The sequence below is a fragment of the Euprymna scolopes genome, chromosome 44, assembly GCF_053919585.1.
Source record: "Euprymna scolopes isolate OS-2025 chromosome 44, ASM5391958v1, whole genome shotgun sequence".
NCBI lineage: Eukaryota > Metazoa > Mollusca > Cephalopoda > Sepiida > Sepiolidae > Euprymna > Euprymna scolopes.
The window spans coordinates 56,145,413-56,169,726 of NC_136525.1; the positions used below are offsets into that span (position 1 = coordinate 56,145,413).

Here is a 24,314-nt window from a genome sequence, read left to right on the forward strand (position 1 = left end):
TTCAAGTCCAATGTAAACAAGTTCCTGTAGAACTGTCCCCTTAAGCAATCAAATTTTACCCAATGTACACAATTAACGATTACTACACTACCACCTTACATTAATTATTCCTTATCCTTGAGTGGCCTTCAGGCCTTGATTAGTAGTGACAAAACAAAAAGTCATTCTTTGATGAATGAGAATTCATTTAACTCCTCTACTTCTACCATGATATTTTTTGAGCCTTAAAATAAACATGCTCCGTTTCCACAAAGAACTGTCGTGGGGGGGGGGGAATAAATGCAAGATGGAGAGAGGGACAGAAGAGATAAAATGAAAAAGAAATAAGAAAATCAGACAAAAAGTACTTAAAAAAAAAATACAAAAAGAAAAAAGAAAAAGAAAAAGAAAATGCTATTAAACTATTGAAGTAAATTCTTGATATACAACTAATTGTAAATTGCGTTGTGGGGTTATTGGATGGATATGAAAAATATAATCTTGTGGGATTCTGCTCTATCATCGTTTCATGGTAACGTGAGTTTACTGGGTGGATATATAAATATAAGCTAGTGATTCTGCTCTATCATCGTTTCATGGTAATGTGGGTTTACTGGGTGGATATAAAAATATAAGCTAATGATTCTGCTCTATCATCGTTTCATGGTAATGTGAGTTTACTGGGTGGATATAAAAATATAAGCTAGTGATTCTGCTCTATCATTGTTTCATGGTAACGTGAGTTTACTGGGTGGATATAAAAATATAAGCTAGTGATTCTGCTCTATTATTGTTTCATGGTAATGTGAGTTTACTGGGTGGATATAAAAATATAAGCTAGTGATTCTGCTCTATCATCGTTTCATGGTAATGCGAGTTTACTGGGTGGATATAAAAATATAAGCTAGTGATTCTGCTCTATTATTGTTTCATGGTAACGTGAGTTTACTGGGTGGATATAAAAATATAAGCTAGTGATTCTGCTCTATCATCGTTTCATGGTAATGTGAGTTTACTGGGTGGATATAAAAATATAAGCCAGTGATTCTGCTCTATCATCGTTTCATGGTAACGTGAGTTTACTGGGTGGATATAAAAATATAAGCTAGGGATTCTGCTCTATTATCGTTTCATGGTAACATGAGTTTACTGGGTGGATATAAAAGGATAAGCTTTAGAGGCAATAACAGCAAGGATAGGGTGGGCAGAGATATGGATGGACATGCTGGACATTGCACTGGACAATTAGAATATTAAGAAAATTGCATTTTTTTTTCTTTAAAATTTTTTTTTCTTAGTGCAGATTTAAGTTGGTTCATGCTAGTTTGAGTGACTATGCACTGTTGATACAGCAGAAACCATTTAGGGGTTACTTGGATTAATATTATTAATAGGAAAATGGATTTGTGCAGGCAAACATTGGGTTAAAATAATTTTAAAACAAAAAACAAAAGAAAATTAAGCAAAACAGGAAATTAAAAATAAAAATATACAAAATATTTAACAGCAAGCATAAAAACAACAATGACTAAAACGTAACAGAAATACAAAAATAGAAAACACTTGTACACGTGAAGGGGGAGGGGCAACAAATTGTTACAATTGCTGTCAAACAGAAATTTTACATTTGCACTGAATTTAAAAGTTACAAATTATCACATTTTCCGCTTTTCATTTAATATTTAAGTCAAATTCTCCAAATTTGCCATCAATACTGAATTTTGAATAATCAGCCAGTTGTAGAAAAGAAAAATTCAAATCAACTTCATAGATTACATATTCTATCCAACTCAAAAAAGTAAAATAAAATGTAATTCAATCTAATTCCTTTTAGAAAATACATAATCTCACTAGGAAGATTGTTAAAATGGATTCCTGTATTTTTAACGGAGGGTTATCTAACATTCATTCATTCAAGCGTTCCTTTCACAAGTCCTTTTTCGGCCTCTTGGCCTTATTTTGGCTGGGCTCAAAAACGGGGTTCCCATTAATTGCTGAATCTGAAATTTGGCAGTTCGTCATAACTTATGTATATCTTACAGGGGTCAAAAGGATAAAAAAAATTCTGAGGTGGTGGGGTGGTGAAATTTTGATCTTTTACTGGATTTGGCATGGAATGTCCTTCCTACTGGTCACATATTTTTGCCAATGTAATGGACATTTTTAGAATCTATAAAATATTCTGCTGATACCCCTGACAAAAACTAGTCCAGTTAACCTTCCAAGAATAAATATTTTTTTCCTCTAAATTTTAGGAATTATTCATTACGGGTAACACTGATCTAACACTGATATACTAACTTTGTGTTTTGTAGTCTGGGATATTTAGCTGGATATATAAACATACACACAACTGCCATTTATATAATAAACTAGCGGGGGTACCTGGCATTGCCTGGGTGTTTGTAGGTGTATGTTGAGAAAAAAAAAACTTGTAGTAGGCAGGTAGGCTTGAACTCGAAGCCTTGAGGTCAAGGCGGAAAAAAAGCGAGATAACTTATCTCGACACTATGAGGGCAGCGGAAGTGAGAATGGTTGAAATCAAACGATTAAAAAGTGACAGGTGCATAAATTTAATGAGGTAAAACATCATGCCACAGGAAAATTAAATACCGCACTTAACTTTGGCTGCAAGCCAGTTTCCCCAAGATGTTGGGGAAAACCAGCTCCCCATAAAAAGGGGAATGTTCAAATGAATAGCAATTGTCTGATATGAGGATTTTCACCCGTATTGATCAAAGCTCATTGCTTTCTGGATGTCCCTGGCATGAGTGCCAGGGAGCTGCCTTTGCTACGGATCCAGTTTCATTTTTTTATATGGAAAAGCCAAACAAACATGCGGAGTAAAAAATAGTGCGAAAATAGCGTGTAAAAGTCACTTAAATAAAAGACAGACGTAACCTCCTTTCGTAAATCGGAGATATTATAATCTAGGAAGTATATAAAAAGTTCTAAGAAACAGAGCCCCCCACCCCCACCCCCACCCCAAAGCCTTTGCCGGACATACACAAAAAATGCACACACTAACACATATTTTCACTGTTATATTAGAGATGACTTAAACAGCAGCAGTAACTTACACTAGTATAAAAAGTGTGTGTAGGGGGGAAGGAGTTTATACCCATGTTAGATTTAGCCGTAATAGTCAGCTAATGTACTTCCGAACTTCTATTGTGTCTGCTACCGGAAGTGGTGACAAGGCAAATCAGTTCCTTCACTTTTATTGTTCTTCGGTATTTCTATTGTGAAACGATTTATTGAAAAATATACAGTAAGAAATTTTTTTCAATGATTATTAAATAAATAAATAAAAAAAAAGATCAGAAATCTCTATATATAAAAGCAAAAATGTATGTATGTATGTATGTATGCGTGTGTTCGCTTTTTGTGTATATCTACAAAAGGCTTTTTTGGCCGTGATTCTCGGTTGGTTCACTCCTTTTTAAAACTTTTTATATGCTGTCTAAAAAATAATATCTACGACTAAGGAACTCTGGTTGCAGCTATTTTTAATTTACCCGACTTTTACAAGCTATTTTCAATATATCTTTTGATCACCGCGTAGCGGGGAAAACAGAAACTGGCTTCCAGCACAAAACTAGGTCAAACATCACGCGACTTAACGTTCTCACGCCTGTTAATTTCGCTTTATAAACATCAACTTAACATTTATCAATTCATCTATTCCCGTGGTCGAGATGGTTAGGTTGCAGGTTTTGTTTTCCATTTCCTTTCCACCTCCACGTCAAAGGTTCGGGGGTTCAAGCCTACCTTTCTGCTAAAACTTTTTTTTTTTTCTTTTACACCTCCAAACACCCGGCCAATGTTTTCTTTTTTATTTTATTTAAACAGGGTTATTTTGATCTACCCCCCCCCAACACACACACACCTCCAAACATCCGGGCAACGCTGGGTACTCCCTGCTAGTATGCAATAAAAGAAAGAATACACACACAGGAGAGATCTATGCTTGAGAGAGAAAAAAAAACAAAGGAACTAATTTGCCTTGTCATCGCTTCTGGTAGCAGACACACCGGAAGTTAGGAAGTACGTAAGCTGACTGTAACCGATTTAGTATTACAAACAGAAGTAAAGAAAAAGGAGGTTAAGAGAAAGGTGAAATTTATTTCTGCTGATTAAACAATATCCAATGTATTTTATATAACCGTCATAAATCTTTAATTATTGCTGCAGCTATTTATTAAAATATAAATATAAAAAAAAATGTCACATTTGATAGGTTTTTTGAAAAATTCAAATGCAATTTGTTTCCTGAAAAATTCAAATGCAATTTATGTTTCACAGCAAATTTCAATACAAATAAGTACACAAAAATTAACAAAACTTGGATTTTTTTTTTTAATACTAAAAAGTTTTGCAATGTCAATTATACAAATATACAAAATGGGGGCCTTTTCTTTTTCTTTTTTTAATACAATCATGAAAAAAGACTTAGATGAGATATGATGATTTGTATTATTAAAACGTTCCTTCTCATCTTAGATATTATTCCCACAACATATTAGTCAATATAATTCCCGCCTTCCTCTAGGTGAGTCAGTACACAATTTCAAACAGAATCCTTTATTTTTAATGGGATCTGTACAAAATTACAAACAATATCCTCTATTTAATTTAATCCACAGGGATAGCTTGCTTTCGTTTTTGTCGGCCATGACAAAATATAAGTTTTGAGTAAATTGTTTAATACTCAGGGGATATTAATTACAAATTATTTAAGACTTATTTGCAGCAATACAGATAAAGACACAACATTCACCCCAGGTGAATGGAATGAACTGGATTCCTCCAAAGGAGGAAATGTTTCGGGGGAATATCAAATTCACAAGTGGTCCCCAGTTGGATGACTAAGTTAGGTTTTTCTAGGAAGATGTGAAAGTCCATGCAGCACCTGGTATTTCCAAATGGTCATCCATCTGTTACTGACCAGGCTCAACATTGCTTAACTTTGGTGATTCAATGAGAACTGATGTGTCGATATGATTATGCCGTAAAAGATACGAATAAAGGGATAAACTATAACAATTTCTATGTGATACTCTTCTGAAAGTTGAACGTTTAATACTCAGTAAGAGCGATATTAAAAATACAATTATGAATTATTTAAGATTTCGATGCTTGTTAAGGTCCAGTCGACAGATCGATTTTTAAAGATATGTTGTTTTAAGCAAAAACAACATTATGTACTTAATTGTCATGTTGAAAATAGTAATATATCCAAAAATTATGAAAAATTATTGAGTAGAAATTTATTTCTACTGAAAAACTCCAATCTCTGTCCCATCGACAAAATGTGGTATTTCTCTGCCAGTTCTACAAGTATTTTAATGGTGAATGCCCTGACGAACTACAAGCACTTGTACCCCTTCAATGTAAATATCCCAGACAAACCCAACAAGCAGCAAAATGCCACCCCTACACAGTAGAGATCCCTAGATGCAAGAAAACCTACTTTAATAATTTCTTCCCCAGAACTGCTAGACTTTGGAACTCCTTTCCAGGTTCCTGCTTTCCAACTGTACTGACATGCAGAAGTCCAAGTGAACAGAAATCTTGCTGCTCAACTCCCTACATAGTATCCCTGCAACTTATGGCTGATAGTAGCACACTACATCAAAGTGGCACTGCATATTAGTTGGGTTGAAAATGGAATAATAAAAAGTAATTTTTACAGAAAATTGGGTAAAATTGCATTTTTCTTAGATATTATAAAGTAGGCAGTAGAAGGTTAAATGCAGGGGAGATAACTCCGAAATGAATATTTTACATCATTTGTGTCATGACTGCAATATTTGTTGTCTATAGCGATAGACTTTTTTCTTTTCTTTTTTTTTTTTTTTTTTTACTAAAAACACAATAGCAGTTGTTCTCCTCTACGATTTTTCGTAATTTTTTAATACATTACTATTTTCAACACCACAATTACGTAGCTTAAAAAATTGATTTGTCGACTATCTTAACAAGCACCAAAACTTCTACCAAGTCATGGCTGACAGAATAGCAACAAACTACCTCCGTTTGAAATTTTATGCCGATTCTTGAGTTTAACCTGATGCCTCCGAAGGGTAAAGGTGAATTGAAACATTGTGAGAATAAAATCCAAGATAAGAACAGGAGTCTTAATAAAAGATGACAAATTTGTGTGTGTGTATATGTGTGTGTGTGTGTGTGTGTGTGTGTGCGTGCGTGCGCACGCGTGTATAAGGGGACTGGAATACTCAAACTGTTAGAATCTTCGCCTTGGTACAGGGTATTTTTTTTTTTTTTTTTTTAGCTAAATTTTAAAATATTAAATTTGGGATAAGATTACAGGTGGCAGCAAGAATGAGAAGGGCTAATGAAAAAAAAAAAAAAAATCTTCAACTAAGTGAAAATTAAAAGAAAGACAATGTGCATGGTTGGGGGGAAAGAGACAGGAAGTTATTCTTTGATGAAACAAAAAAAAAAAAAAAGCCCATCTAAACACCCTTCATGAATCGTTTGAAGTCTTAGTCTCTATGGGAAAATGAAGGCAAGATGGAGATAAGGACAGGAAGATAAAATTGGAAAAGAGAAACATTAAGTGAGAGAAAAAAAAAAAAAAAAAAAAAAAAAAAAGGAATAAAATTTGGTCAAACAGTACGAAAAAAAAAATGAGGTAAGGCGCTATTCATTTGGCAGAAAACAATTTTTTCTTTAAAAATAAACAAATGAACAGAACTATAAAGAACTAGTGTTGGCCAGTCGTAAGGCACTTCGTACGTGCATATGTCATTTGTTTATTTTGTCTTCCATCCTTTTGAAAGAATTCAATTATTTATATAAAAGAGCATTTTACCTTATTACTAGTTGGGAATATATGAATATTTTTAGTATCCACAGACACACATATTTCGTGGTTTTAATCAACAATCACCAGTACGGATGAAGAGAGGATACTTCAACTAGCAAACTATAATTGGACAGTAAATCAAAGATGAAAAGCAGAAATCCGCGTTTTTCTAGAGTTGAAGAAAAAAAAAAAAAAAAAAAAAAAAAAAAATGAAATTCTAATAGAAATAAACCCTAGTGAATGACCAATAATTAAAAAAAAGAAAAAGAAAAGGGGGTCATATCCTACAGAAATTACTTTATCCTTTTAGGAACTAATACAGATGTCATCAACATACAGTACTTTTTCGCTGTATCACAACTCATCAGTGCGACTAGACAGGCAACTATATATATATATATATATATATATATATATATATATATATATATACACACACACACACACACACAATCTATTTCTCTACTATAATATAAAAGGTACTTCATGTGTCCGAGTTCGTTCCCTATGGACCCCAAAACAGCTGGATCAATTTTTATGAAATTTTGCACAAAGGTATTTTATATGCCTGGCAGTGTTCTTAAATAGGTTTTTGGATCAGAATATCTTTGATAAGTATCAATAATCAAACTAATCTGATGGAAGAAAGAACAGGCGATTTTGACCAAAATTAACACCTTACACAGCCTAACATCACAAGTGCATTTGAGAAGTTTTATTACAATAAAAGTTGAAAGGCCCGACATATGAAATCAACAGTAGGTTCTTTGATATGACAGAGGCGCGTTCAAAATGAAGGTTTCTGTTTAAAACATAATTGAAGCATATTTTACTTTTTCATTTTAAACCTTCATTCAATATATATAATATATAATTTTATAAAATCAACAGTAGATTCTCTACAATGCAATGTAGACTACAATGTAGTGTGGACTAAGTCACTGCGGAGAAGCATGTGAAGTTTCCTCTCAGTGCACTGTGATGGCACCCCAACTAAGAAGGCAATCAATCAACGTGATTGAAAAAATAAGCGATTTCACCGATTTTGATGACAAAATATGGGAGTGTGAAATATTTGTTGATCATTAGTCAATCCCAGACAACAGATTGCTAGTGTGCATACATATATATATATATATATATATATATATATATATATAGAGAGAGAGAGAGAGAGAGAGAGAAAGAGACACCAAATAGTTATCCATGGACACTGTTTCACCATCATCTGGCTCATCAGCGTGGCTACCCATGCATGGATTTGAACTCACAACCCCAGATTTGTTTGCCATACTTTTGAAAGAATTCAATTAATTTATACAGAAGAATATTTTACCTTAATAGTAGTTGATAATAAGTATGTACTTATGATCTTTGATAACTAAATATTTTTGTATACTAGTCAAATAGAAAAATTACAAGCCAAACCCATATGATTTTTGGAATATGACATCTTCGTTCTGTGACGATTATGTACATAAAGTTTTTTTTTTCTGTATTTTTTTAGTAAGTGCAATTCTAAATATACTACAAATTTAATGTTGATACTTGAAGGTATAAACATTCTAATTTCTTCAGTTGTTTTTTTTTTTAAACAGCCTTAAAAAAAAAAAAAAAGAAAAGAGTATATTGTTCTATTAAACTTTTATTGTTTAAATAATTTAACTTTGTTCGTTTTATAAAAAAAAAAAAAAGTTGAAAATATTTTTCACTAAGTAGTGAGCTTTGGAAGATTGTTGGAGAAAGAATTGCAATCGCCAAAAGATAAGCGTTTCATTATTTATAGTCTACACTTTGAAAAATCACTCGCAAATGTGACGGTTTCACTCGCAATGTAGAGCCCTGTTGATCGTCAATGCAGCTTAATTGTTCTAAGATTCAAACCTCAGACCATATGCATTAACGCACTCGACCATAATACATATGGTCCGAGGTTGAATCTTGGGATAGTCAACCTACACTAACGATTGATAGAACTGTGAAACACGGATTTGGAGATTACTGTTTTATATGTGCATATATAGGGTAAAATGATAAAATTGTCGCCACAGAAAAGATGACATGATTCTATTTCCGTTTTAGGAAAACTGGTTTACTTTTTTGATTGCAGACCATCTACTAGTCGGCCAGTTGTGTGCGAATCCCAAAAGCGATAGGAGCCTTCTATCATGTCTGAAAGTGACAAAATGTTGAATGAGCGAGATCTGAAATGCACCGCTCTACAACTGTTTTTTTTTTTTTTTTTTTACCGATCCAAGTTATGATAACGGGACCATTGCCAGCACCCTCAAAATGCATCGCTGGATTGCCACAAATAACAGGAACGTGCTCAATGAAATGAAAAAGTTTTCAGCCATGGTTATGGTCTTTGGAGTGGTTTCCAGTGAGGGATACATTATGCCACCTTACATCTTTGAAGTCGGTTTGAAAGTCAACACCAAAGTGTGCCTGGATGTGATAAAGATTGTGGTGATCCCCTGGTGCAATCAGGTGATCACTGGCAGACCCTAGTTGTGGCAGCAGGATTCTGCGCTGGCCTACAAGTCCAAAGAGACTCAGGCTTGACTTCAGAAGGAGTACTTTTATCGCACTGACCACTTTCCTCTCCCAACCTGAACCCGCTGGACTATTTTGTTTGGTCATACGTCGAGAACATCACCAACATGACCTCCTATAAAACCAAAGCTAGTCTGATCACTGCCATCCTCTGAGTATTTGCCAAGCTCCCGCCGGCACTTATAGAAAAGGCATGCTCCCAGTTCTGGACCCATATCAAGGCGATGATTAATGCTGAAGACGGCTACATTGAATAGATCTACTATATAATCAAGTTACCTGAAATTAATTTTTCAATCAAAGTTTTAAAATAAAGCTGTGGTGTTGTTTTCTTTAGGGTGACAATGTCATCATTCCACCCTGTACACATATTTTTAATATCTACAGACATATTTCATTTCATAACTAAAATTGATCAGTAAATTTAGGAGGAGAAAAAAAAAAAAAAAAAAAATTAAAGCCTTACAGTTATTTAAGCAGAAATCCGTTTTTTTTTTTGTTTTTTTTTCCTGGATTAAAAGAAAAACAGATTTCAGCAAAATAAAGAATCTGGGTAAATTAAAAAAAAAAAAAAAAAAAAAAAAAAAAAAAAAAAGTTTGTAAATTGTGGACGAAATAAAACTGACCACTAATTAATGCTTCCGCGGTCATTGTTTGCTACTTCTAAATGAAAATTATATATATATATCTTCAATGAGTTTATAAAAGGAAGGGAGTAAAGTTTGTGCGCCCAAGGGTCAAGTCCTAAGGTTAACAAGTGCTTGAGTGGCAGACTTGGACTGCAGGAAGATAGACTATATAAATATTAGTCATTAAAAAAAAAAAAAAAAAAAAAAAAAAAAAAAAAACTATCGTCATCAACCCTTTACCGCCAGAATTTTTTTATGCAATAAATTTTTTAATCATGAGTTTATGTTCTTCTTGACTCCAAGAAAGGGGGCACACGAACATAAAGAAGCCCCTCATTCACTTGTTGAACCATGCATAGCACTGCATTTTGAAAACCAGTTGGGCTGACAAGCCATAAGAGTAAGAAATATTTCCTATACAAGTGTTTTTTTGAAAGGCAAATTGAAAGTACAATTTGGTGGTAAAGGGTTAGTATATGCTGGCATGTATTGAATGGTTTGTAGAATTTAACTTTCAAACTATCCGGCACTTTTGCATTACATGGACAGCACCATTTTTTTTGGCACATTTCACTAGGTGGCGCTTCAACCTAATTCAAAAGTGACAATAAGTTGACCAAGTTCATTCATTTCATTTAAATTGTTTATTAATTTAAAAATTAAAACTGTAATATATAACTTTGTTGAACTTTCAACAGGTGCAATAAATAATTAAAACTATTTTCTTACAGAGAAAATTTTTAATTCAAAAAATGTTCGGGGGGGGGGGGATCGGATCCAAATTTGAAAAATGTTTCATTTAAATTATTTGGAAAACATCCAATGTTACTTTAATTCAAAAATTGTTTTATTAAAATTATATTTTCTTATGCAGACTTTTCAATAATTTACAATTATATATGGATAAATTTTTATACAATAAATGTTTGGATTTCAAATATTTTTGTGTTCAGAAAAAAAAACAAAAACAAACTCCAAACTCCAAACTTGTTTGTTATTTATTTGCCGTGATATTTGACCAAGAAGAAATTGAAGTTATCGCCCCTTCCCACTAACAATGGCACTATCCGTGTAATGCAGATGTGCCAACAATTCTATCTCTGGCCAGGTCTTTATCTCATTCTCTCAAATCCATCCTTATCGTTTCTTCCCAGGTTTTACTTCAGCTTCTACCAACTGATTCTTTTACTGTAACTGTTCCACATTTACAGGGTTCGTACAGATTTTCATTGTCCATTTTCAAGGACTTTTTGAAATTTTTTAAGGCCTTCTCCGGACAAAATTTAAATTTTCAAAACAAAATTTTGATTTGTTTAACAATCCACAGCCATTTGAAAAAGTGTTAAAAAAAATCTAATATACACCAAATAAATGTTACCATAGCCAATAAAAGTTACTTTGCAATCAACCTGCATCATTTTTTGGTGATTTTTAAGTAGTTTTAAATACTTTATATTTCATCTCAAATATTAACTCTCTTTACTTTTATTTCTAACCAAGATGGCTGCCGTCTTGTCTATTTTCTTTTTTTTTTTTTTTCGTCCGGCTGGCCTAATTTTGGTGGTGGTGGGTCGCCATTAGAGAGCCTGCCTGTGCAAGGAAAGTTATTTTTTTTTTTTTGGGGGGGGGGGGGGTATTTATGGTAGCCGTTACTACTCCTTCCTCCTTAAAAAAAAAAAAAAAAAAAAAAAAAATTATAAATGAGATAGATAGAGATTTCAATCTTTATCACAAAACTACCTCAGGTAGTTTTGTGATAAAGGGATGTAATTCTTGTATCCACAATACTATGCAATTTCAGAACAATGTATTTTGATTTTATTTTCAATATTTAAAAAAAAAATATTTTAATGATATTTTTTATTAATACTTAAAAAATGATTTAATAGTATTTAATTTGATTTTATTTTTAATATTTTGACACAAAATTTTTACTGGACATAAAGAATACACTTTTCAAGAAATTTTCAAGGCTTCTTCAAGGAAATAATAGAAATAAGGCCATTTCAAGGACTTTTCAAGCTTGTGCGAACCCTGATTTATTAGCCCAAGAACTCTCATCGATTCTTTTAACATGGCCGTACCACTGAAGCATGCTGTTCTGCACATATCCCTACACTGTCCAGATTTAAACTTCACTAAAGTCATCAGATCTAAACAGGTCTTTGAGACGTACATTACATATCCATCATAACAATCGGATATCATTTCTCTCCATGTAAATGACGGAAAACAGGATGATTGAAGAACTGTTCAGATGTGTTACTCATTTACTCATGCAATTGATGGGCTTCCGGTGTACCAAAAAAATAACTGTACGTAATAAAATATGCATCAGGTGTGCCAAATTACAACACAATATCATCAGAAAAAAAAAAAAAATTCTACTTGTTTGAAATTTATAATTTAAATATATTTTGGAGTCAAACTCCATCCTCAGTATTTTATTTTTTTTCTCTTCTTTCTTGCAATGTTGTAAAGTTTGAGAAAGAAACTCGCACCCCTGCTCTTAATCTTGTGTAGCCAACGCACAGTTCCCAGCATTTCAAAATACAACCGCTGAGAGACAACATGCGGATCTTGACTACTGACTTTTCTTTCTCCAACTCTACAACATAGCAAGAAAAAAAAAAAAAAGAAAAAAAAAAAATACTGAGGATGGAGTTTGACGCCAAAATACATTTAAATTATAAATTCCAAACAAGTAAAATATTTGTTTATTTTTATAATATTGCGTTGTAATTTGGCTTTCAAACACACCGGATGCGTATTTTATTTTATTCTAATTAAATCAGCGCTTTTATAATGAAAAACTCATGACGTTAATCTCACATAACTGTATGTACATATATTAGTGAAGGGATGATTCCTAAAGTTTTCCCCCTGATTCCGATACAATTACTGATTCCAATTCTTTATAAATCTCTAAATATTTAATTATAAAGTTGCTATCTCTTATTAAATGTGCAGATATTTTCTCAAACAAAAAAAAAAACACTTGGGGGGGGGTATAGCTTTTAGTTTTACTGGTCGTTTAAAATCAATAGATATTTATTATTTTGACATAACTACCAACAGCGTTAGATTTTGCTTTAAACAAAATCAAAAAACAATCGAAAGAATCGTTTTTGGCATCAGAAAATAAGCACAAAAATTTACGATGCAGATATCCCAAAATATTTCGATTTGTTTGATTCCTGATTCTGAATAATCGTCTCAACACTGGTACATATATTCATGTTAACGCGAACTGTGTCCGCATGCAAATGGTTTAGAAATTCATCTAAAGAAAATTCCTAAAACCTAATCGTGGGTAGCAGGACAACATTATCATTCGCCCATGCATGAAGTATCGTTACCACATCTGGGCTGGTGCATCTGCCACTGGCCTCTCCCTCGTGGATAACATTGAAAAAAGAGTTTTCAATCTAATACATCCCACTTTGTCAACTAAACTTCAACCCCCATCTCATTGCCACAATGCTGCATCTCTATGCTTGTTTACAAATACTTTAAATGGAATGTGCTCTGTCCCCTCAAATGTACATATCCGCAACAAAATTTCATCCTTTCACTGTTGAGGTCCCTAAATGCCAGAAAGCTTTCTACTCTAATAATTTCTTCCCTTGAACAGCTAGACTTTGGAATTCCCTTCCTGCTACCTGCTTCTCTGACTGTACTGATATACAGAAGTTTAAATGTAATGTAAACCAGCATCTTGTTAATCTTTCCTAGGCATGATCCCAAATAGTAACCTCTTATGTCCAAGTGGTGATATACTTTGTTAGGGGTGAATGCGAGTTAAAAAAAAAAAAAAAAAAAAAAAAAGGCGCCTCCTTCCCTCCGCTAATCTGTGGGAGACCCTTGGACAAGGTTGAGAACCTACTTTAGCCCCTCGATCAGGGTAACGTGAGGTTATGGAAAGCAGATGACTGATGTAATACTGAAGCAAACAAAGAATTCTGTTCATGGTTTCATATTTCATCATGCTGTGCAGAAGATACTTCTGGATACAATGGTCAGGACAATCGTCTAGTATGGGCACTGCTCGGACAGAAAGAAACTGCAGCCTACCGTTTGTACAACTGCAAAGAAAGCTATGGCAATACATCAAACTCTTTATTTGAGAAAGAGCATGAATAGGGTTCTAAATCCGAACACCTCAATTGGGGGTTACCATGATAGACAAGCAGCACCTGATACTCATCAAACTACTCTCCGACAACGAGCAAATAAACCGAAGATAACAGCAATGTGGGATTCATAAATGCCTTGGTGGAGAGAGATGGATGGGGAGCCATAGTCATCAATGTCTGTAGCATGCAGGACATCACTTGAGTGAATGAAAACCTAATCGAAGCCAACATTGATAAAATTGTAGCATTCCAAACATTACAATTTTTAATTGAATTGCGTTTATTTTTCTGCCGAGTACAGAGAAGCCCAAGAAACGAAAGAAACTAATTAAATCTTTAAGAGAAAAAAAACAAAAAAACAATTTGATTGAAAAATTTCGGGTCAGATTAAAAAAAGTAGAAACAGAAACAAAACTTTGCATTGAAATAATTTCATTTTTGAATTCTATAATTAAAAAGACTCAGCAAAGAGAAAGGAGTTTTATGATGTGACCGTGCAATTTAACAAGAAGCTTTGTCTGTTGATACATCATGCCACTTACTTGAAATAGCATTTTCAATCGATAAATAGCCTTGAATCATGCCATTTTATTTTAGATAGTTAGATTTTATTGGTTGATCTGTCACGCTAAGGTCATATTTCCAGTCCGTCATGCCAGGCTCCCAAATAACATTTTGTCAGTCCGTCATATTTTTGAATAGCACTTGTGTCAGTGTCACACTATGCTTCTAAATAGCATTTTTTCTTAAGGTCTGCAATGCTAAAATGATAAAAACCACTTTCGTTGGCCTGTCACACTAAGGTTTGAAACACTACTTTCGTTGGCCTGTCACACTAAGGTTTGAAACAATACCTTCGTTGGCCTGTCACGCTAAGGTTTGAAACAATACCTTCGTTGGCCTGTCACGCTAAGGTTTGAAACAATACCTTCGTTGGCCTGTCACGCTAAGGTTTGAAACACTACTTTCGTTGGCCTGTCACGCTAAGGTTTGAAACACTACTTTCGTTGGCCTGTCACGCTAAGGTTTGAAACACTACTTTCGTTGGCCTGTCACGCTAAGGTTTGAAACACTACTTTCGTTGGCCTGTCACGCTAAGGTTTGAAACACTACTTTCGTTGGCCTGTCACGCTAAGGTTTGAAACACTACTTTCGTTGGCCTGTCACGCTAAGGTTTGAAACACTACTTTCGTTGGCCTGTCACGCTAAGGTTTGAAACACTACTTTCGTTGGCCTGTCACGCTAAGGTTTGAAACACTACTTTCGTTGGCCTGTCACGCTAAGGTTTGAAACACTACTTTCGTTGGCCTGTCACGCTAAGGTTTGAAACACTACTTTCGTTGGCCTGTCACGCTAAGGTTTGAAACACTACTTTCGTTGGCCTGTCACGCTAAGGTTTGAAACACTACTTTCGTTGGCCTGTCACGCTAAGGTTTGAAACACTACTTTCGTTGGCCTGTCACGCTAAGGTTTGAAACACTACTTTCGTTGGCCTGTCACGCTAAGGTTTGAAACACTACTTTCGTTGGCCTGTCACGCTAAGGTTTGAAACACTACTTTCGTTGGCCTGTCACGCTAAGGTTTGAAACACTACTTTCGTTGGCCTGTCACGCTAAGGTTTGAAACACTACTTTCATTGGCCTGTCACGCTAACGTTTGAAACACTACTTTCATTGGCCTGTCACGCTAAGGTTTGAAACACTACTTTCGTTGGCCTGTCACGCTAAGGTTTGAAACACTACTTTCGTTGATCAGTCATGCTAAGGTTCAAAATACCAGTTCTGTTGGTATGTCATGCTTAAGTTCAAAATAGCATCTTCATTGTTAGATACACAGATTGCATGGCTACATTTTTAAAATTCTTCATTTTTATTTTTTAATGTCTTTCAATGTATTCACCTTTCATACCCATTTCTTTTTCTTAGTTTTGATTATTCAATTTTCACCCCAAACAAGGCACAGTGCCACATTGAAGTAGGGAGCTATTATTGGGGACATAAGTTGCAGGGGTATTATGAAAGGAGATGAGCGGCAAGATGTCTGTTCACATTATACTTGAACTTGTGCATGCCAGTACAGTTGGGAAAGCAGAATTCTGGAAGCGAATTCCAAAGTTTAGCAGTTCTGGGGGAAGAAACTATTGGAGTAGAAGGCTTTCTTACACTTAGGAATCTCTACTGTGAAGGGGTGGGATTTACCTGCTTGTCGGGTTTATTGAGGGTGTTCATGGCGAGGGGATACAAGTGCTTGTAGTTCGTCAGAGCATTCACCATTAAAGTAGAACAGGCAGAGGGATGCAACATTTCATCGATGGGACAGAGGCTGGAGCCTAGATGAGAGTTCAGGACCTATCAGGTTGGTGACTCTCTTCTGAGTCCTGTCCAGGAGCGAGAGACAAGTAGTAGATGCACCAGCCCAAATGTGACAACAGTACTCCATACATGGGCGAATGGTGACCTTATAGAGGTACAGGATACTTTCAGGCATAAGTAGTTTTCTAGCACAGTAGAGAGAGCCCACCTTCTTCGCAGCAGCCTTGGTAATGTATCTATTCCAGTTCATGTTCCCTGTGAACGTTTCTAATCAGGAGAAACTGTCGTGGTTACAAGCCTGAACCAAATGAAATAATTTCTGACGAAGAATTAAAAATATTGCAAACAAGCATCTTAGGTTTTTTATTTTGGTCGTCACTGAAAAACATGGCGTGAATTACAAAAAAAATAAATTAATAAAAAAATATTGCTGATTTTTTTTAGATGATTAATTTTTCTTATTATCTAATTTCTTCAGATTATTGCTTTCATCTTGAATATTATTTTCACAATGATTCAGTCGATGTTAGTTCTGACCTTCTTCAGGTGTATTTTGTCAAAGTTGCAAGAGTAATCTAACCCGTTTGGTTTAAATAAAGGGTTTAGTGCAACATTCTGTACAAATTGTAGATTTTTTACAAGATGCATCTGAAAAGGATGGAGGTTACATCGGCCAAAAAGTTGTGAGTATAACATCCGAGCTGCAAATAGTAATAGGAATACAAATGTCTATATTTGCCTGTTAAGACATGAACAAAATTTTTTACATCATTATTTTCTTTTTATAGAAATATTTGTGGAGTCTGATTTGTTAGAATGGAAAAAGTTAAGAGTGCTTTTTAGTCACGTGCAAGCAACTCTATAAGTCAGTCTGTCAGTCCACTTTTGTGCTTGGCCTTTTTGGTTAAGATCAAAGGTCTGTTGTTAATAGATGCTGTTCTTAGCTTTTTAAGCTTTTCTTGGCCTTTTGGCCAAGATCAAAGTGTAATATCTGTTCCGGCAGATACTGCAAGCAAAGACCATATGTGGGAGCAACCCCACATATAAGACCTTGGTCAATGTAGGGGCAACCCTTCATACCAATTGTCACTATCCAGCTCCCCCTATTCCCCGGGGAGTTGGTCCCCATTTCCCCTTCACTCCTCACATTAAAAATCGGCCTTGTGCCTAATTTGCTCGGTGGGGGAGCAAATAAATATCCTTTTCTTGGCCTTTTGGCCAAGATCAAAGTGTAGTATCTAATCTTACTACATGCTGTACTTATGTCTGTAACTTTGTGATATAAAGTGGGGGATCATTTTTCTGTATTAATTTAATGTAAAATGATCCTCCACTTTACAACCAGTCAGTCTCAAAGCCATTCAAGTCATTCTCCAGATCATTCAAGCTGTTTTTGAAGGATTCCAGTTATTTTTTAAGCATTCAAGTCATTCTTAAGGTCATTCAATTCATCCTTAAGTTCACTAAAGTCATTCTAAGTCATTTACTTTTTATTTATTTAAGTCATTTCAGCCCATTTTTCGGTCAGTTTAGTTTATCTTTAAGAATTTCATGTCAATCCTACATTCACGCATTCATTCATTACACGAGAGCACGCGACTAATGGCTATCGGCCTTGGTTTTTTAATCTCTGGGGAAAAAAAAAAAAAAAAAAAAAATCAACATTCTGAATATTGAAAAATTTTGAACTAGAAGTCAGATATTTAAAGGAAAAATCGGAGATTGGGTGGAGCTGATTTGGAGAACAGTCAGAAATTGGGTGGGTTGGTTGGTTGGTTGTTTTACGGCATATCAACCCTTTTTAGGTTATTTAATGCCAAATCCAGTGATTTTGAAGAAAAATATTTAAATAGAATATATATATATTTTTTTTTCCAAGTCAGTTTTTATTTAACCCATAGTTGGGACCCTAACAGGAACTACTACTCCAGGTAAGAGTGGGCCTGGGAGCAATGGCAATTAAGGGGTGGTTCCACACTCCCCAAAGCCCGCAAACTGGAGTCTCACCATCAGATATATTTTAAGGTCATATCCAGGATTAGGAAATTGGCTGGGTGAATTTGGGGAATAGTCGAAGATTGGGTGTGGCTGATTTGGGTAACAGTCAGAGATTGGAGGCATATGCATAACAATCAGATACTTGGGGGAGAGGGTAACAGTCAAATTTAGGGGAAGATAGAAGTCATTTGTGGAGGGATAATAGTCAAAATATTTTGGAGGGAGAGGAGGGGATAACAGTCAGATTTTTTTTTTTTAGCGGGAGAGGGGAGACAATCTCTGGGATGGACAGTTGGAGATTTAGAGAAAAGTAAGAGTAAGAGATTTGAGGAAAAATCGGAGATCGGGTGAGGGAATTTGAGGAATAGTCAGAGATTGGGGGCGGGGCATATGCATAACAATAAGATACTTTTTGGGAGGGGGGAGGGGGTTAATAGTCAAATTTAGGGGAAGATAATAGCCAGACATTTGGGGAGGGATAATAATCAAAATGTTGGAGAGGAGAGAGGGGAGATAACAGTCGGATTATTTTTTTGGTGGTAGTGGGGCACGCTCTTAGGGATGGACACTTGGAGATTTAGAGAAAAGTTAGATGTCTGAGGAGTTGGAAGTAGCTCTTACACATTTCGTACGCCACAACTGATCAGCATTTTCTATGACACAAATTTGACAAATCTATTTTAAAATATCTTTTAAACGGCTCAAGAAACTAGACTGATTGAAATTGAGATACTAAAGTGAACGTGAGAGGACGTACAATTGATGTTGGATGTGGAAATTGAAAAGGAGTAGAGATGATTGTCTAAACTCATCAAAATAAAGTGGAAATTGGAGATGGATATATATATATATATATATATATATATATATATATATATTAGGGCATCTGGATGTGTTAAAAAGAAAACAAATGCTTGATCACAAACGTGATAGCTAAAATACAGATTATTTAAAAAACTATGTTACATATTTTAGAGATTATCGTTGCATTAATGTGGATTGACCTTTTACTATTTTAACAGCCTTTTCACTGATAAACAGTCAATCCACATCAACAAAGCCATGGTACACCTCAAATATGTAACAGTTCTTAAATAATGTGTGTGTTTGTGTGTATATATTTGTCATTATGTTATGCAGACTTTAAAAGAAACAGTTTCAGGGTTATAGGTGGTGTAAGAAACATAACTTGTTTTTAATTCATTATATTTTAATATTTCGAACAACCCTTTGCTCTTTATCAAAAATAATATTTTTGCTACATTTTTTTCACAGCGCAGGGGGACTGCTCTAAATATCGCAAATAAAATATAAATTAAAACATTATTTTTCATGCTTCTTATATCACGTATAACCTTAAATAATATTTATAAAATGGGATTTTCAAAATGTAGAGACAAAATAAAGTAAAATTTTGAAATGCCCTCCCTCCCTTCCATAAAAAAATTCCTCGGAATAAGGTAGGTGGGGGTGGGGTGAGGAGGGGCGGAAATGATGGCGCTGATGTTTTGCGAAGAAGTCCGTCTCCGAGTATATTTTTAAAGCGACATTATTATTTGAAAGACGAAAGCAAAAAGACAAAAAGTAGACGAGCTCACCTTCACGCTTCATTCCCATCGCTAAGCACTTCATATACCTACAGTATTGACACCTGTTTCGCTGTCGTTTGTCAATTATACAACTTCTGTCATCACGGCAAGCGTAGGTAAGATCTTTGCGAACAGTTCGTTTAAAAAAGCCTTTACAGCCTTCGCAACTGAAAAAGATATAAAGAGAAATAAATATTAGAACGGAAATTTGAAAGAGAAACTTTTCAAGGAGAAAATATGTGTGGACAGTAGATTCATTTTTAGGATATGTCTCAACGTTTAAGGTCTGTTGTTCGATTTACCTGGATATGATCACTTTTTGGTTTGGTTGTTTTATGGCATCGCAACCCTTTTGGGCTATTTAAAGAAATCTTTAGGTTATAGTCAACTAACGTATTTCCAAAGTTCCGGTGTGGCTGCTATCGGAAGCGGTAACAAGGCAAATCACATCTTTCGCACTTTTTCTCTCGTACCTATATCCCTCCTTAGCATGTACTCTTTTTATTACTTTTTTTTTTTTTTTTTTCAATAATTCAATAATCAGTGGAAAGTTTTTTCAATCTTATTTTAATTAAGAATTATTGAAGAACTCCACGCCTGTGGAACTCTCTCCCGTTTGCCTGTTTCCCCGCTGACTACAACTTCATTGTCTTGAAGTCCAAACAAATTCGTGATGAACCGCCCCCTTAAGTAATCCAATTTACCAAATTTCCATTACTAACGATTACTACCATATTATCCAATTGATTACTGTACACTCAATAACCTTTATCCACGAGTGGCCTCCGGGCATTGATAAGTGGTGACTCCTATGTAAAAAAAAAAAAAAAAAAAAAAAAAAAAAAAATTTTTTTTTTTTTTTTTTTTTTGCTCAACCAACACCCTTACACACACCTCCACACAACCCGGAAATGCTGGGTTCCCTGGCTAGTCTATTATATAAAAGGGAAAATGTGTGTTAGTGTCCGCATGTGTGTATGTCTGCCAAAAACTTAACAGATGCATCAAGCAATGACAAAATTGGTATCGTTAGAAAGATCAATCTCTCCGATGAAAAATATGTAAAAATTGGCCCAAAAGATTAATTTTGTGCTGATCAACTGAGCCGTTTCTTGCAGAGAAGAGTCACTTTTTGCACTGACATTTTTTTAAGTCATATGCCTACCAATCAGAGTGTTATTTCGAACCCGTCGTGATGTTATATATATATAAGTGATGTGATTATAAGTCGTCGTGGCTGTGACAGCTAGCAAATTAGCTTTTTTCATCTCCTTCTCCTTTTTTGCGTTACAGCTTCAAGCCTGCCTATTGCGACTAATTGTTTTTTTTTGTGTTTGTATGGGTACTTGCTACTTTGATTAAAACAAAAGTGGTTTTGATTCATTTTTTTTTTTTTTTGGTCTCCCTGACAAAAGAGGGTGGACCTGTAAATTCATCCTTGTTCGTCTGTCCGCACTTTTCACACTAACTACGCTTTGGAATTTTTTGAAATTTTGCACAAACATTAAACATGATATGAGTAAAAAAGTAACAGAACGGATTTTCCGAGAAAACTCTTGGCCTCTTGTTTCATGGTGCTGAGCAAGGTTTCCAGCTGATCACCGTGTTTCTTCCAACCCTGGAGTGGGGCTGGGTTGAGGGTGTGTATGTGTGTTTTAAGGTAATTTTGTTGGAGGTATGAAAACACAAATGCAGATTTAAACTTCAAGTATTCTTTTCACTTTTGACTGAAGATACTGATTCCTGACCTAAAATACACCAAACATTGACGCTATTGTTTTTTTCCTTTGCAAAACTCAATCATGTTCTGCAATGTAAAAAAAAAAAAAAAAAAAGAAAGAAAATCACAGAGTTTATTACATCAATGTCTGGACTCCGGTAAAATAAAACAACATATACTACCCCTACCAAGCAAGATGTAATGAATGGAAGGATGGTACCATGACAATACCCATACTTATTTCAATAAATCCTTACGGTGAATATGACTTAAATTCTTTTCCAAAGCTGTAGTAACAACTGCACATTTCCTTTTCAGTTTTTCCGCTTTTCACCTTGTACGTTATATACGCTATTATTTTATTTCCATCATATTTGTTTGGAACGCGTATTCAATTGTTAACATTAATATCTCTGAAAACGATACACAAGTAAAGAAATATTGTCGCGCCGCCAAATGGAAAACTTTTCACTAAGTGACCCCCCCCTCATAGAACAGATACTACCCTTCCATTCCGAATTGAGTATTAAATGAGTACAATAGCATAATTAATAGTTTCGATTTCAGATATCAAATCGAAATTAGTGATAAAAATAAAACAGTATGATTGATAGAAGTAATAATGAACTCGTAACACTTGTGTCCTTCCACAATGTACATATTCTTGACTCGAAAAGAAGCAAAATCCCACCCCTTCACTGTTGACGGTCCTAGATGCCAGAAAGTCTCCTACTTTAACAGTTTCTTCCACCAGACTGTTAGACTTTGGAATTCCCCCACCCCACCTCATCGCTTCCTTGACTGCATTAACCTGCAGAAGTTTAAATGCAAAATCCCACCCCTTCACAGTTGAGATCCCTAGATGTAAGAGAGCCTTCTACTCCACTCGTTTCTTCCCCAGAACCGCTAAACTTTGGAATTCTCTTCTGGGTCCCTGCTTCCCCAACTGTACTGTAACATGAATCAACATCTTGCTGCCAAACTCCCCACATAGTACCCCAGTAGCTTATGTCCCTGATAGTAGCCCCCTACATCAAAGTGGCAATGTGCCTTGTTTGGGGTAAAAATGTAATAAAAAAAAGTACTGTGAACAAGCATCTTGCCAAGTGGCAATAAACCTTATTGGGAGGGGGTGTATAAAAAAAAAAAAAAAGCATAATTTCAGCTTCAAACAGACATATACCAAATTTCTATTAGTAATAGATTTAGGGAGGAAAAAAGGGTTAAATGTTAGAGACAGACGGAGCCTATCATGTAGATGTACGAACACACATCTATTAAAATATAATACAATATATATATATGTATCACATATAGAACATTGTACATATATATCACATACATAAGACATAGTACAATTGAATTAGTATAGTCTAAACTTCAGATACTAAACCTTCATTAGTAATCGAAGTAGTATAGTTTCAGTTTGTGACAAACAGATACTCTATAATAAAGTGCAATGTGTATTAATTGGTAAATCTGTCTTACAGACTAATACAAAATATCCATTATTAAAAGTAATAGTTTTGACTTCACAGATAAAAAGTTTAAATGCCACTGAAAGACAGACAGAGCCTATCATGTAGATTTATGGACACATCACAAAAATAAAGCAAAACTAAAAACTAAGGAGAAACAAACAAGAAAAAAAAACGCATGAATATCTACATCAAAGGTGAATTATTCTCTTCAATGAATTGCAGCAAGTGATAAGAGTTATTCTTCTGAGTGGTTTATTCAACTTGCCACTTGATGGAGAAGAAAGAGAAGGGGGGAAAAAATACACAGCACCCTTGAAAAAGGGGTAAAGTAGAAAAATGAGACAACCCCCATCCTCATCTCCGATGCCAATCAGACAGTTCTGCCTCCTTCAAATGAGACGTTTTCCACTCAATTGAGTCCAAGAGTCAAAGACACTTTTGACATTTTAGAAGGAAAAAAAAGAAAATGCTCATTCAACAAATAACCAATTCCAGTTTTGACGTTATTTATGAAGAACTCCTTCATCGTCTATTTGCAGCTTATTTAATTTTTTTTTTATAGAGGTTTTGATTGTCGCATCATTAGTAAGGAGGTTTTGTCCAGTAATTCAGTTAAGCTAAAGTTTAAAATATCATATTTAAGACGTGATCTATCTACCTCTCTCTCTCTCTATATATATATAGACACACACACACACACACACACACACACACACACACACACACACACACAGGTTTATTTAGTGTTGCCCAGAGCAGAAATGTAATATTTCTATTACAACTTCTCTCCCCTCCCCCTTCTTATTTCCTCCTACCTCTTCCAACTCTTTTTTTTTTTTTTTTTTACCCTCCTGACAAGCCCATTCCTCTCTCTTTAACATGCACACACTTTCAGATTCCTCCGTGAATGAATCTGTAAGGAAAATAACTCCTTGTGCCTTAATATCTACAGACACTAATGTTTTAAGCTTTTGCAATCATCAGTGTAGGAAGTGAGAATTCAATGCCTCCGTTCAGTCTGGAAAGACGAAGGATAACCCCTGTAGGGGCAGTTGCGCGTGTAATTGTGAGGCAAGGGTCGT

General features: G+C 34.9%; 1 protein-coding gene and 1 pseudogene across 31 annotated transcripts in view; one reads left to right on the plus strand and one right to left on the minus strand.

Moving 5' to 3' along the window:
- LOC145268857 (retinoic acid receptor RXR-like) overlaps positions 1-24,314 on the minus strand; it is a 647,258-nt gene that overhangs the window by 145,251 nt on the left and 477,693 nt on the right. For all 31 annotated transcript variants that reach the window (XM_080124564.1, XM_080124550.1, XM_080124541.1 and 28 more), the window contains exon 3: positions 20,041-20,198. In XM_080124564.1, coding sequence (XP_079980690.1) covers positions 20,041-20,198 — 158 coding nt within the window. The remainder of the gene's footprint in view (positions 1-20,040; positions 20,199-24,314) is intronic.
- LOC145268938 (U2 spliceosomal RNA) lies at positions 17,642-17,783 on the plus strand (annotated as a pseudogene).